Source organism: Aplysia californica, unplaced genomic scaffold, assembly GCF_000002075.1.
Source record: "Aplysia californica isolate F4 #8 unplaced genomic scaffold, AplCal3.0 scaffold00024, whole genome shotgun sequence".
NCBI classification, from domain to species: domain Eukaryota; kingdom Metazoa; phylum Mollusca; class Gastropoda; order Aplysiida; family Aplysiidae; genus Aplysia; species Aplysia californica.
In genome coordinates, this window is record NW_004797294.1 from 1,560,423 (window position 1) to 1,576,550 (window position 16,128).

The window sequence follows — 16,128 nt, forward strand, 5'->3', positions numbered from 1 at the left end:
ATAAAATACAATAAAATAAATTAATAAAAAATTAAAGAAAGAAAGAAAGAAAGAAAACTAAAAGAATGTGTGCCAGAAGTTTTGTTTCCTCCCCTTCATGCTATAATACCACTATGTCCTTTCAAATTCCATTGCCTCGTAATCGTAAGTTTGCTGGTTCGGGGGTTCGAGCCTCAGCTCGGTCCAACTGTGATGTCCTTGGGAAGTACACTTTACACAAATCCCATCTGGCTCGGTGTTTTCTTAGATGGACGTTAAACTCGAAGGTCCCGCCTCCTAAAAAACCCAATAATTTTAATAGAGGCGTTAAACCCATACCTTTTCACCATTTTCACTCCATTGCCCTGGGGTGTCTTGATAGTCGAAGCAGACTTTGTGCTGTTGAGGTTAGAGAGGTGAGCTGAGTAAGCCTGATTCCCCGTTTGGACTTCTCTGTTGACATCCACCCTTTGGCGCTCATATTATGACCTTATGCAGTTGCGATTGACGTAAAAAAAAACAACCCTACCGAAACTGAACCCCACACCATTTCACCATTTTCCACTCCATTCTCCTTCGGTTCTTTGCCATTGCAAGCAAATGACTTGCCATTTCCCCCCCGTTCTGTGTGGGTGGTTGGCGGGTGCTCTGGTGTAGTTTGCTCCTTGCCTATAAAACATCTATCGTCCTTTTCTCTCCTTCTTTTTTGTGCATGTTACTCCTCAAATCTTCGGCACTTATATGAACTTATTGTGTTGCAAGTGCCATAAAACTCTTACTAAAACAAAAACTTTTTGCCCGTTCTGTCCACTATTTCTTTAGGAAGAGCGCTCAAAGATGAAGCACCACGAAGAGAGCACCGAGGTTATGCGCCGGCACATGGAACTCGCCCGATTTAAACTCTCGAAACATGAGCAGACAATCACTGACCTCCTGGACACCGTCGCCAAAATAACAAAGTAGGTCATTGTGGGTTGTTGGTGAGTGTCCTGGTGTGGCTTGCTCCTTCTTTCCCATCAAACATCTATCGTCCTGATCTCTCCTCCTTTTTTATGTTTGTTACTCTCTTGTAACACCTCTAAACTTCGGCACTTATATGACCTTATTGTGTTGCAAGTGCCATAAAACTCTTACAAAAAGTAAAAGTAGATCATATTTTGTCCACGTTTGAATTGCAGGTGGTTGGCGGGTGCTCTTGTGTGGTTTGCTCAACAGCCCTTGAATTCCCACGGGAGTAGCAAATTTCTTAATAGTAAATTTCGTATCTTTCTGAAACATTTTAGAATGTGGTTGTAGGGTGTTCTTGTGGGGTTTGACCCTTCTCTCCTATCAAATATTCATCGTCCTGATCTCTCCTCCTTTTATGTGTTTGTTTCTCTCTTCTAACAGCTCTAATCTCCGGCACTTGACCTACTTGTGTTGCACGTGGATGTTTGGTGGGTGCTATTGTGCGGTCTGCTCCTTCTTTCCTATTAAACATTTACCATCCTTATAATCTCCTCCTCCTTTTTGTGTGTGTAACTCATTGTAACACCTCTAATTTTCAGCTTTTAATTAAACGACCTAATTGTGTTGAAAGTGCCTTAAAACGCTTACCAAAACTAAGTGGCCTTTATCCCTCTAGTTCAGTATCTCTGATTTTTTTTCCAGCCCTAAATGACAACAACTGTATCAGTGTGCTTTTCTTTGCTTAAAAAAAATATATATACAAACAAACCACAGGAGGGGTAAATTTTCTGATAATTTCGTAACTTTCTTCAGAATCTTTGTGGCTGGTTGGAGGACACCACTAGTAGGTCCTACTTCTTTTTACTGTCCCTCTGTTTCTGCTTGGCCCTCTTACTTTTCCCCAGCACTAAATGCTCATTATTGTGTCGATTTCGTTTTTATTAATCAAACAAACCCTAAGAGGAGAACGTTATCTGATGATTTCGTAACTTTCTTAAATATCTTCTGTTGGCGTTTAGAGGGCGGCACTGGTAGGTTCTACTTCTTTACTTTCCTTTTCTGCTATGTCTGTCTGACTTTGTCCCAGTACTAAATGACCATTATTTTTTCGATGTGCTTCTCCTTTCTCGTAGGTGGTTGGAGGGCGCCACTGGTAGGTCCTACTTTTTTACTTTCCGCTCTGTTGTTTCTGTCTATCTGTCTTACCTTTCCCCCAGCATTAAATGACCGTTATTGAGTCGATGTGCTTCTCTTTACTCCAACAACAAATTTTCTTTCTTCAAATTGATGAATAAATAAGCAAACCAAAAGAGAGGCAAATTACCTGATAAATTTTTAACTCTCTTCCACAAGGACAACGGACGAGCTCCTCCCAATTGTCCGGGAGAACCAGCAGAGGCATGTCCAGATCTCCCGTGACCTCATAGAGAGGAACGTGACAGGCCGAGTCCACTGGAAGATCAAGATCGGAGGTCAGAGGCGACAGAGGGGAAGCTACCAGAGTCCCATCTTCTGCACAGGCTGCCCAGGGTATAAGGTATTAGATTCTCTTAATCATCTTGTTATAAGTATTTGTATGACTTAAGAGCATGCATGTGGGTGGTTGGCGGGTGCTCTGGTGTGGTTTGCTTCTTCTTTCCTGTCAAACATTCATCGCCTTTATCTCCCCTCCTTCTTTTTTGTGTTTGTTACTCTCTTGTAACACCTCTCCGAAAGAGCCGAGACAAACGGGGAAATTTGGGTCAATTGCTTTTCCTGAGGACACAACGTCGAACCGAGCTGAGGCTCGAACCCAGAACCCGCAATCTCACGATTAAGAAGATTATGATTGTGAATATGAGTATGATGACGATGTCGATGACAATGACGACGATGATGATGATGATGATGATGATGATGACGATGGTGATGGTGATGGTGATGGTGATGGTGGTGGTGATGACGATTACGATGACGATGATGATGATGTCGACAATGACGATGAAGATCATGATGATGATGATGGTGATAGCGACGATGACAATAACGATGACGATGATGATGACGATGATAATGATGATGCTTCCAGGTGCAGCTGACCCTGGAGCTGGACGGCCACAGAGAGAACGCCAACCGCTACTCCAGCCTCCACCTGTCGTTGCTGGCCGGGGACTACGATGAGCAGCTCATCTTCCCCTTCAACGCCACGTGCCTGGTCACGCTCTACGACCAGTTCAACTCTGTGTCTCGACGTAGCAACTTCTCTTCCACCCTCGTCGTGAGGGAGGTACCGCGTGTAGTCAGGCCTGGACTTTCTGGAGATAGAATCTACAGACGAGGTGAGGATCTGTGACGATAGTGCCGTAAAACACCTACTCAAATTAATCAGTCAGTTAATCGAGGTGAGGATGGTTTTCGTTTGTTTGTTGGTTGTTGGGGTGTTTTTTTGGGGGGGGGGCGTTTAATTTGTATTCGTAAGAGTCTAACGGCAGTTCAAACGTAGTTAAGTCATTTATTTGTGTCTCAAACAGATGACACAAGATAGTAACATACAAAGAGGAGGAGAGATTATGGGGGTACATTTTTGATAGAAGGTGAGAAGCAGCAAACTATACCAGGGCGCCTGTCAACCACCCACCAGGCGTACAAGGAGTAAAAGTAAGTTCAGATCTCAAATTCTTTATATTAAGTTGTTTGGTTGATTTTTGGTTGTTTTGGGGATTCTTTATAACAGTATATTGACCAAAAGTGAGTCGATAGTGCCGTAGAACACCTACTCAATCAATCAAAAAATATTATAACAGTATAACCTATTTATTTTGTCGTAAAAGAAAGATTAACTAGAGAGTAGCTTGCAAAGAAAAGGAAGCAGCAATAGATGTTTGACAGGACAGAAGGAGAAACCACACCGTAGCGCCCCCAACCATCCACCTGCTTTTTGCATGAAGCATAGAGGTGACCAAAGCTATACATAAAAGCAATAACTTGTCTTCAACTTTTTCTTTATTTTTTTTCTTCTCTCTTTCACTTTAAAAACAATCGCAGGCATCAGCAAATTCATGAAACGCCAGGAGCTGGTCGGCGCGGGCTCTCGATTCTTTCGCCAGGGGGCGCTGCACATGGAGGTGACCGTCATGCACTGCTTCTACCCGCCGCCGGAACTGACGCAATCACCGACGTGTTCTTCCTCGCTCCTCAGCCACTCTCCCCTGTCGCACAACCCTCTGCCCCTCTCACAGCACGTGACCTCGCCTCACCCACAAGGGTCTCCTGTTCTTAGCGTGGCTTCACTTACAATTGGGAACTGAATAGAACTCCCCTGTTCTCCCCTTTTAAATTTAAGACACTTGCTTTTTAAACCCTTTCATTATTGAAACGTTTCCATCTACGTCTATACCGAGAAGAGAACATTTTGTAAATTCAGGAAGGATTTAGACAAAACCATACTATTAATTTTCCTCCTTATTCGTGAATAATCTAGTTGTTATTATTACATTATTTCCTAAAACTCCCCGTGTAGCCTTGTACAAAAGTGGAAGAGAACTAGAGTTTTGGAGAACGCATGCGAGTACATACTATACTAATCTACTCAGCAGTGAAGATGTTAATCAATTTGTTAACTTTGGGTTGCCTCACAACATACGAATTTACTATGTTGTTATGTTGGTGTGTAATATTTTAAAGGATGTTCAGCACATACCTCATAGTGGTTTTATCAGTTCGAATTTTAGGTATTTAGATCGACGGTGGAAATATTACATAGACTATTTTTACCATTTAATTTTGTTTTCCTTAATTCCAAGTTCTATACACAATCTTACAAGTGATGAATTGGAGGAAAGCTACTTTTTTTCACCAATGTCAGTAGTACACTGATTAGTTTTTTTGTGCTTTCTAAGGAAAAAAATCAACTTGAACATTTTTATATGAGAACTCTTGTCTCTGCAATTTTTAAAAATCTTTTGAAGCATTCTAACTTTGCTCTTGATTTCACTGTATGTGTTAAACTGTTAGAGATGATTATCAAATGTTGCAAAACGGTGGTAACAACTTTTGCGCTGATGGATTATAACACACTTCAAAAGCCTTATTTAGAAACTCATGTGATAACGCTTTCAAATTTATCAATTTAAAATCATTTTTAGGTAATCTGTCTGTTGAATATTTGGCCAGAGTACTTTAGTATGGACGAAACAGTTTTAAAAATCCCTTTAGTATGTCTTTCAAAAGGCATGCTTATACCGAGCAAAAGCTTCACGAAACATTCCGAGGTTTTGGTGGGTTTTTTTAATCAACTACTCCCTCTGGTGTCACAGGAAACATGACCTTCCTGCAAATCCATACGTGTTCGGCCACTTCGTGAACTATATAATGGAGAGGGTAAAAATAGCGTTAGTTACAATTTACAATTTTTGCTTTTATAAGTTTTGATCCATTGACTGGCTTGTTCCAAGTTGTCCATCTGTGTCATTTTAAAAACAAAATCAGAAACAGCTAAAGACATGTACTGGAATCTTATCTAAAACAGTCGCACATACCCTTCGAAATCGAATAGTGGCTACTTGAAGGTATGGGGCCCTATGAAGTAGGAAATACGGTGGTATACGTAAAGATCAGTTGCACAGCAGTTTGAAGAATCAGCAGTCGACTACCCCTGAGATCCAACAGGGGAACGTAAAAAAAATGAATTCGCACATAGGAAAAAAAACCCTTCAGTAGTTCATTTGGTCCTACCTGTTTTTAATCATGTGACTACTACCCAGTAGTCTTTATTTGGTTTTAGACATTCTTCTTTTGCCCTTACGCATCACTGAAATTCACCTACTTTAGTCTAAAAAATAAACACAAACGCATACTAGTACATCAATAAGCACACTGGTGCGTGCCATTGGGTAAACACACATTATTATACTTCTGAAATTCAAGTAAATACACATATGCATCGACACGTACACAATGGTCTAGAAATTGCGCACAAAAGCTTCTCGTACAAGGCACATAAATTCGCTTGTATACATAATAATGACATGCTCATCCCATAGCTATTTTGAGAGTATTAAAGAAGCTCTAATGGACCCGAACAAGTAAAGTTAGATTGAAATGTGTAAGTACTGCCGTATGAAAATTATTGTTGTAAGACAGTTCACCTTAAAATCTCAAAAACAATCAAGATATGTGAAAAACCCAAATACCTTATATCGTATTATTTTCTATTTCGATAAACATAACGTTTACGGTTTAGAGCGTTGATGGTATGTGAAAGTACTGATTTTATCTATTCAGTCATTCATTATTTAAATAAGGTATTATCTTATTCATTTTTCTAAACTTCTTACTGACAAATATCAGGCACTTCAGTGCCTGTTGCTGAAATATTTTCTTTTTATCCGTCCGAGTTCGCTTCTGCAATATTTTTTGTATTATTATATTATGTGATATCCAAATGCTTTTAGACGTGTTTTTAGAAATTGGAGTGCTTGCAGGTGGAACTGTAAAATAAAAAATTGGCATGAAGATTTGTTGCCTCTGAATGTCTGTAGGAACTAACGAGTTCCCCATGATGTGTCCGAGCGACAAATTTTAATCCTTAATTACAATGACACTAGTTTTGTTTTGACGTGTGCATAACGGCGTGTTTGATTTTAGATGACATATTTTCACTACTGTCTGTACAAATGGATGTTTGAGTTGACTACTACTACAATATTTTAATAAAATAATTTGTATCATTCCTGTTGTGTTTTCTGTGTTATTTTAAAGCAGAGTGGTTGAATGAACTACATGCAATTTGTTAATACCTCTACCGAATATTGACTTTAATTATTTTTTTTTAAGCCTTTGCTTGACATCCTACCCCTCTTCCTGGCAAAAAATTCTAAAATAATAAGAAATAGTGGCCAGTGTTCGAGTATTGTAGTAGTGCATCTCCACCCAAGGCTCTCATGAACTCGCAATAGCTCTCTTGTCTGCTCCGTTAATTCTACACACCATTATTTGGATTCCAGGATTTCATACAGCTTTGCAGCCTCGTAGGAAAAATAAATTCCTAAATATAGATTAAGCGTTCCGTCCAGTTCGAAGTCAATAAAACCCTATTTCCTGGTCCGGCTGGACTACTTATTACGGAGAGTTCATTTCTAGAAAACCTGCCCGGGAATGTATGCTTCTATATTATTATGGTCGCTTTTAAGCACAAGGGGGCGATCAGGAAAAAAGCTGTTTTGAGAAAAATAGAAGGGAAAGTTTTTGGCCCCTTGTTCAGTTTTTTTTTTCTTTTTTTTTAAATTCAAGGAGGGTTTTATCTATAACTAAACACATATACACACCAATGAAACCAAACTTCTCCTATAGGTAGGGCAATGCCTTCTTTTGGTGTGGGTCAAGATTTCTGGAAATCCCCGAAATCTGGGTTAGCTCGCTTGTCCTTAAAAGTGACCATAATATACGAACGATTCAGAGACGTGAGTAGTTTTCCTGGTATTCAAACGTGGCTGCCAGGTAGACGTTCCTTGTAATATGTCTGCTTTTGTCTCGGTTTCCACATTATGTACTTGAGGAAATGCCACAAAGGATTTAGTTTTTAAGGGGGGAGGGGGGGGGGGGCTACACCCCCCAAAGTCAAAATTTGGCTCAAAATTATGGAATTTGAGTTGTAGGCATTTTTAGCTTCCTTAGCCTCTTCTTCAACTATTTCCTCCCCTAAGAACCCTCCAAAACAGTATTTTTTCCCATAGCGGGTATGTTTGTCACTGCCATTGCCTCATAAAGTCAGTATTTTATTTTTCTTTATCTGCCGTTTTCTCAAAACGCGACTTTTCTCTATACTTTTTTTAATAACTCCACCATGTGTCATCTAATCTTTATGACATTTTCACAGAATCAAGAGAGGATGTAATACTAAACATTTGTGTGTTGAAAGTTATATATATGGAATAGATTTTTGTTGGTGGCATCTAAAGTGTGGATTTTCACGGACTTTTTGCAAACTTGAATGCTACCTCAGGAAAAAATTCATTAAGAATGTTCTAATTCGTTTAGGAAAAGAACAACAGACAAATTTTTTTAGATCTAATGTATGTTAACACGTCTGCAAAAAAAAACACAAAACAATTTCCAAGAGCGATAAGTGCGGTATTCATTACGTAAGACATGTCAACAAAATCCAATATGGCCGCCGTATCCATGGAAACAAAACTTTTTGTTCTCAAATTTGATTGCGGATTTTAAGATTCCTTACTATGCTTGTTATATGTGTGAAATTTGGTAAAATTTGGTCCAGTAATAAGCGAGATAGCCTTCAGGTGCAGCCCCCCCCCCCTAAAAAGTATAGAATCAAATCCTCAACATGTATTTGTACGACGAGACGGTAGGCCTGTAAGTGTCCTGAAGTATTATGAGGATTGTCAACAATGGCCATTCTTGGGTAGACGCACAGACACCACCTGGCATGTCTAGAGGCCGGATGGAACCACAGCTGAAACACAAGTAGACATCGCAAACACAATAGCTACATCTCTCGCCAAAAACTCATCCCAAGCAAACTACAACACCACCTTCCAAGACATCAAAACTAACAGAGAACAACAACACCTAAACTTCCACTCAAACAACACTGAAACCTACAACGCAGACTTCACATTAGACGAACTAACATCGTGCATCTCGGACTTGGACAATACAGCCCCGGGACCGGATGACATCCACAACCAGATCATTAGACACGTACACTCCTATTAGACATATTATACAACGACATGTGGCGGTCACACTCCTTTCCGGAGTCTTGGCATCTCGCCACTGTCATTCCAATACCCAAATCAAACAAAGACAACACGCACCCATCCAATTACAGACCAAAAGCACTAACCAGCTGTCTGTACAAACTTTTAGAAAAAATGATCCACAGGCGACTCATGTGGTTTCTGGAGACGACAGGCTGGCTGAGTGGTCTCCAGTGCGGATTCAAGAAAATTCGTTCCACTCTGGATCACCTGGTCCGCCTAGAGTCCTTTATATGCGAGACGTTTGCCGAAGGAGGCCATATGATCGCCATCTTTTTCGACCTAGAAAAAGCCTTCGATACTACCTGGAAGTACGGTATTCTCAGAGACCTGCACACACTCGGCATACGCGGTCACCTCCCTGCCTTCAGATGACCTGGCGAAGAAATCCTTGGGATCAACGACGAACACTTTCCCACGGACTGACTTTAAAAATAAAGTAAAAAAGTACACCCCCAGCCTGTGAGAGAGCCACTGGAAAAAAACAGACGAGTAACAAACTCCACAATATTAAACCCAAACTGGAACCGCGAAATCCTTCGGACCTCTCCAGAAAAGACGAAGTCATTTTCACTCGATTACGCATCAGGACACACGGCCCTAACACACAAATACCTCCTTCAGGGAGATGAGAAGCCGTACTGCATCGGATGCGAAACAGATTTTACCATTAGACTAAGACACATTTTAATCGAATGTCTAGACTTCCGAGAGATTCGAAGGAAATACTTTAAATGCAAAAAATTGAAAGACATTTTTTCCGTCGTTGATCCCAACAGAATATTGGATTTTATGAAGGCCCATTGGCCTTTATGGAAAGCTATGAATTTTTAAATGTCATTTAGAAAGTTGTTATAAATAAAGAGAAATATTGACCAGTACCTGACCAAGAAATAAATTGTTGAGAAAAAAAACAACTCGTTTCGTGCACTCATATGACCTTATGCAGTTGCGAGCGCAATCGGCGGTTTTGGAAAATCTTTGTGTAATGTTTTCGGAATATGTGAGGCAGCGTGGTGGAATCAGGCTCTCGTCAAAATAATCCAAGTGAAGAAACTTGCTTTTTTCTGCAGGTTTTTGCATTTTTATTAAATTTTTGTTTTTTGGCTAAACACCTTTCAAGCCCATAAAACAACTCATTTCTGCGTGGATATTTCTGAAAAACGTTGATTAAAGGCACAAAAAATGTAAATTTTCAGTTACCACGGACTCTTAAGCTAAAGAAATAACTAATCTTTGGCGGCCATTTTAAAACTAATTTTACCACTGAAAACATGTGACCCCCACCTCATTCATTCGCCAATGTCTCGACTTGTATTCGAGATAAATGGATTTTTTTCCATCCAAATAAAAGATAAGTGAACAAGCTTGAAGATGACACCAATAACTCTACATGCCCAAAAATTTACGAGAGCCTCATTCCACCACGCTGCATCACATATTATCTCTCCTCCTTCTTTTTGTGTTTATTACTCTCTTGTAACACCTCTAATCTTTGGCACACATATGGCCTTATTGTGTTGCAAGTGCGTGTAAAACTCTTTCTAAAACAAAAATCAGCGTTGTTTATAAAATCTTTCGATGAGCGAAATAATTTAAATTTTCGGAATAATATTCGGTACACGAACATTTAGGGCATGGAAACGGATACAAAAGAAATATGAACAACAAAAGAAAATAAATGCCATGTGGAAAAAATGGATCTTCAGCTCTGTGAATATAATCTTTTTTATAGCGCATCCCAGCGAAAGCTGACTAGGCATCTCTATAACCTAGCTCCCTGGTTTAGTAGGTTATTTCTAAATAACCATTTCGATTCCCGGATGGCATGTACTTATGCAGGCTTTTACGCGTCTGTCGCTATTTTATTTTGTACAAATTTTGTAGCTGGGTGAACTAATGATAAAAAAAGTAATGTCTATATCCTATGAATACGTTATTTGTTCACCTCAAAGACTTTTTAAGTTAGCGTTTCCACTCGTTAAACGTTTTTCTCCTTAATTATTTCTATCATTAAATTTAACAGGAAGGTCATTGTTTTAAACATAAATTATTAATGTGGTGCCTGTCGGTGATGCAAAGCGTAATAATTATGCCGAAATAGCCTGTCCAATTCCTTGAGTAAAAAACAACAACAAATAGCCCAATAAAAGCCCGTTTATTGTAAAAGGGGACTTTTGTTCTTCTTAAAATGAGTAGGCCTATGCTAAACAGCAGATTAGTTCAATGGTTAAGTAATAGGCCTACCTAAAGATATTTCCTTTAAAGTATACCGGGTACGATAAAGCAATATTAAAGGTCTTTGTAATAATGTAGGCCGATTCCTTTAAAAATCATGAAACTACAATTACTGGCTTTCAGAGGAATAAGACGTTGGATTTTCCTTTTAGTAAAAAAAAATATTTCTGAAATGGCAAAGTAAAATAGTATCATAAGTTCCACTTACCGTGACGTCATTGTTCCACTTACCGTGACGTCATTGTTCCACTTACCGTGACGTCATTGTTCCACTTATCAAATCAATGTGAGGTGCCGTCCCATACCTTCTGCTCTTTCTTTTTTTGGTACCAGTAGCCTACCCTTACCACAGGGCCAAAGTTTCGGAGGTAATAGGCAAAGACCAGTGATTTTTAATTAATTTTTTATTTCTGTTTTGATTGTCCATGCGTGCCGACATTAATCATGGGCCTAGAGTAGCCACAGTTGTCCGTCTTGCTTTTTTGCCCGGACTTAATAAGTTAAGTGGTTGTTTTGTGCAGTTTGCTTCTCTTTACTCCAATAAATGATACCCTTCTCTTTTGGTCAGCAAAGATTTTCACCTTATTTATTAATTTTGATTTCACACACAGCAACATCAAAATACAACGTTGTTGGAGCAAAAAGGTTTAGGAAGGTAGGCCTAATGCCACTGTAGGTCACGAACTTCCCTCACGTTCAGAATATAAATTTTAATGTTTGATTCTGGGCTGGAATTTGTAAGTTTCTATTCACTTCGATCCCTTGAGAGGGGTCTTAGACCTTGGAATGACTGCATGAACTAGTTGTGAGTCTAAGAAGCGTATTCGGGACAGAAAAGTAAAGTAAACATAATATCTGATAGTCACTATTATTATTTAAATACACTCAACGACTTGGGTTACTGAATAGGCTACTAATTAAAAAACATATTATTGTTCATTATTACTATGCTGGTAAAAAGAAGAGCGAGAGAGAGGACATTTTCCTCTTTGAAGACTTATTTTTAAAAAGCAAAAGGCATATTAATAAAATGATGCTCTTATAAGCATCACATTTTCCATCCAAAATTTCTCTTCATTTGCATGAAAGAATAATGAACGGGCCTATCGATATTCTGTGACAGCTTGGTTGTCCTTTGAATACCTCTTCGAGAGTTCTGAAGACTGTGTTTTCTTCTTCTTTGTTATTAAAAGTTTAAAGAGGCATACTGGTGGCGGCGGGGATGTTCACAATTGTATGTCGTCATAATACATTGTTACACAGCAAATGGGGGGAAAAGAAAGGGGAGCGGAGGGGTGGGGGGGGGGGGGGGGAGAAAGAAAGGGGAGTGGAGGGGTGGGGGTGGGGGGGAGGGGCTCTATCCCTTATGAATAATTTAGTTTCATCTTATTGCCACATTCTCTCAGCCGCCAGGGTCACATCTTTTCTACGTGTGCACTTTATTACAATAACTTTGATTGCTTTCAGTACTGCTCTCTTTCTAAACGATATTTAGAACCTGAATGGAAGGGACAGAAAGGCGTTAAATACGATTAGAGTAATGACTTTTTAAAAGATAAAAATTACATTGATCACTGATCTCCTACAGTGTTGGTCCCGTCTTCTAAATGATCAGTAAACCCTTATTGATGCTGTAATGTTTTATGAACCATCCGCACATTTAGAAAAATTAAAATTCGCGTTGTTTCGATCCTGTTTCTCCTCTAACAAGTTTTTTCTTTCGATAATTCTACCCCGCCCTCAAAATCTACCTAAAAATAAAAATACTAACCTGCAGGTCATTCAGGAAGATGGGGCACGATTTAAGCCATTGGTCGTACTCCTCCAGTACGAAGAGAGAGAGAGAGAGAGAGAGAGAGAGAGAGAGAGAGAGAGAGAGAGAGAGAGAGAGAGAGAGAAAGAGAGAAAGAGAGAGGGGGAGAGAGAGAGAGAGAAAGCGAGAGAGAGAAAGCGAGAGAGAGAGAGAGAGAAAGAGAGAGAGAGGGGAGATAGAGAGAGAGTGAGAAAGAGGGAGAGAAAGAGGGAGAGACACCGAGAGAGAGAGGGAGAGAGAGGGAGAGAGTGAGAGTGAGAGAGGGTTAGAAAGAGAAGGAGGGAGAGAGAGAGAGAGAGAGAGAGAGAGAGAGAGAGAGAGAGAGAGAGAGAGAGAGAGAGAGAGAGAGTACTAATTTGAATGCTATTCATTGATTGCCACCAACTCGCATGCTTGATAAAGGTGAGCCAAAAAAGAAGCAGAAGAACCGGGGAAGGAGGGTAGCTTCTGATTATGGGTTATCATATAACAACATTTATAAAATTGAATAATTAATTTGCCGTTGCTATAACGGCGTGTCTTAACTTGGCTTTAGAAGTGACAAGACTGATTGTTGTCCAGCTTTGTTGAAAGATTAAGAAAACCATTTATGTGTCTAGTAAGTGTCAGATCAGTGTTGTAGAAGGCTCTTACAAGAAAGTGACTATGGTTGTCTGGCCAGGGTACCCAAGTCTTTTATCGGGAGATCCAGCTTGTAAAAGCCCACGAAAACCAAAGGACTATAATTGCGTGTCTATGTGAATTGCGAAGATAACCCCAACAGCTGTATCTCTACATAGTCATCCACAAAACGTTTAACATTCAGATAAAGTACCAAGGCGTTTCCGTAACCCAATTTTTTTAAATTCGTCAGTAAAAATCAGGTTCAAATAAGTTTATTTTTCGTGAAATAGACTTCCAGTCTTCTTGTATAACTAAAAACAATTAACACACAAACACACACATACACACACACACACAAATACACCCCCACACACAGACCCCCCCCCCCCCACACACACACACATACAAACACAAATGCACAAATTCACACATTGACTAACACACATGTACATATACAAACACATACAAACACATATACAAATAAACACATTGACAAACACACACACGCATACACAATACACACACATACACACACAAACACACCTACACACATACACACACAAAAAAACCACAGACACCCATGACACATACACACATGTACACACACATACATACACACGCACGCACACACACACACACACACACACACACATACACACATGCACACCAACGCACTCACGCTCACACGTGTACACACTCACAAACTGTACACGTTCATGAAATAATGCTCAGGTCTATGCAAAATGCAGGTCAAAGTAGGTCTACCAGTACATAAAATGCTGGTATGCATCTGATTCTCTCAAACGCGTGCGTATTATTTTACACACAGCTATCATAAAATCATAATATCATAGAAGAGCACTCTTGGGGATAATACGATTATAGCATCTCTTAGTTAGGCTGTTGTAAAAGTTATACAATGCTGTATGTCAAACACCTGTCTCTGAAAATACAAGCTAAAATGTGTCGCTGCGCGGTGGAATCAGGCGCTCGTCAATTTTGGGGCTTGTGGGGGGTATTTGTATAATCTTTTAAAGCATGTTCTTTTGTCTTGCTTTCGATGAAAAAACATCCATTTATCTTAAATACAAGTCGAGATATTATTATTTGCGATTTAAGGAGTTGGGGTAGCCTGGTTTCAGAGTCTCAGGGGTAAAATAAGAGAGAAAATGGCCGCCAAGGTTTAGTTATTTCCTTAGCTTGAGAGTCCGAGGAAACAGAACATTTATATTTTATACTTTCTTTTGACGTTTTTCAATAGGCATACAATTACAATTCACCCAGAAGTGTGTTCTTTAATGGACTTTTAAGGTGTAGAGCTAAAAGAAAACACACACAAAATTCGATGAAAATTTCCAAATTTGCGGAAAAATGCTGTTTTTTTCACTTTCATTATTTTAACGAGCGCCTGATTTCACTAGGTTGCCTCACACACATTTTAATGATATTGAATACGATCTGAGAACCTAGTGAAGAATAATCAGACCCACGCTGGCAGTTCCTATTTCGACAACAACAGTTTACTTTCCTCAGATTTCACATCGTCGTCGTTTATTGGCAGACTTGGAAGAGTGATGTTTTTTCTGAAGCCTTGGCCTGCGAAAGAAATGATGTACGGTACATTATGTACATATGATGTCAAACATATACTTATGACTGACCCTTATTCTTCACTCCGTAGAAAGGAATGAGCCTTTCGCTGAAAAAAAGGCTCCATCAAAATATAAGAAGAAAAAAAAAGGATTCATTAAATGTTTCTCTCAAATCCAGTTACAGAAACTAGAAAAATAAAGGTTAGTTATACAAATCAATGACAATAAGTTATCAAAGCAACAGATAGTTCTAGAGAAAAATTCTTGTTGAAGTCTCTTGAAAAGACTTGGTCAATGCCTTTTGCTTATTTTTCATAAGTCAGCGCGTCGACACAATTTGATATGGAGTAAGGTGTACCTTGGAGGGTTTTGAAGAGGTTGTTTATAATTAACCTCTCAGCTATTTCCTTGACATCTTAGCCAACTGAAAATCCTGGAGAAAATATTCTAAAAACCTGACCAACTGGACATTACATAATGTTTAAATGACAGGTCACTGTTCGTCAACCTCTGCGCCAGAGATAACACCTCCAGGTATCTACTAAGTAATGTAGTATGAGTCTACATGCCTCCCTATCTCCAGAGCTTCGTGCACGTTGTTGGGCAATGACTGTCCCATGGTCTCTGGAAGGAAGAACGCAGTGACTGTGGTCAGGACTGCGACAGCTCCGAAGGCAAGGAAGGGGAGAGCATCCTTCTTAGGTCCACCAACCAACACACTCTATGGGGGTGTTAAGGTCTTGTAACTTGTAACAGGAATCTTGTAACAGCAAACTTGAACATCAATCAGGAACACACGAGTCTCGTCTTGGGTCGAACATAACGAAGCAGTTTATTTATGATTAATATGTCAAAGGAACAATATCTACCCAACATGTTAGATTATTTACATGATACAGAATACATGCCTTCATTAATAATTGACACTCACACGTCTCAGTCATTCCCACATAGAATAATACAACACCAGCCTAATGGTAAACGGTGGCAAAGAATATAAAATACAAACATGACATATTATGATATGAAAATGACATAATAAACAACATGGAAGTGTTTCTTCAAAGAGGAAACAACTTAATAGCCAATGTTGTGTGGATGAATGGAGAGCGCTTATGGTAGGTCCTAATCTATTCTCCACTGCGTAGGGGGATACTCATACGTCCGCTATTCTGCTCAAACTAGCTGTTGTCGA

The 16,128-nt window shown here is 39.5% G+C and overlaps 1 protein-coding gene across 1 annotated transcript in view; it reads left to right on the forward strand.

The window, feature by feature from the left end:
• The window catches only part of LOC101856862 (TNF receptor-associated factor 6), a gene marked incomplete at its 5' end in the record, with an annotated part of 8,426 nt that extends 1,789 nt beyond the window's left edge, over positions 1-6,637 (forward strand). Inside the window, 4 exon segments of the mRNA XM_005090974.2 lie at positions 802-938; positions 2,281-2,464; positions 2,996-3,245; positions 3,952-6,637. Coding sequence (XP_005091031.2) covers positions 802-938; positions 2,281-2,464; positions 2,996-3,245; positions 3,952-4,214 — 834 coding nt within the window.
• Between the last annotated feature and the right edge of the window lie 9,491 nt (positions 6,638-16,128).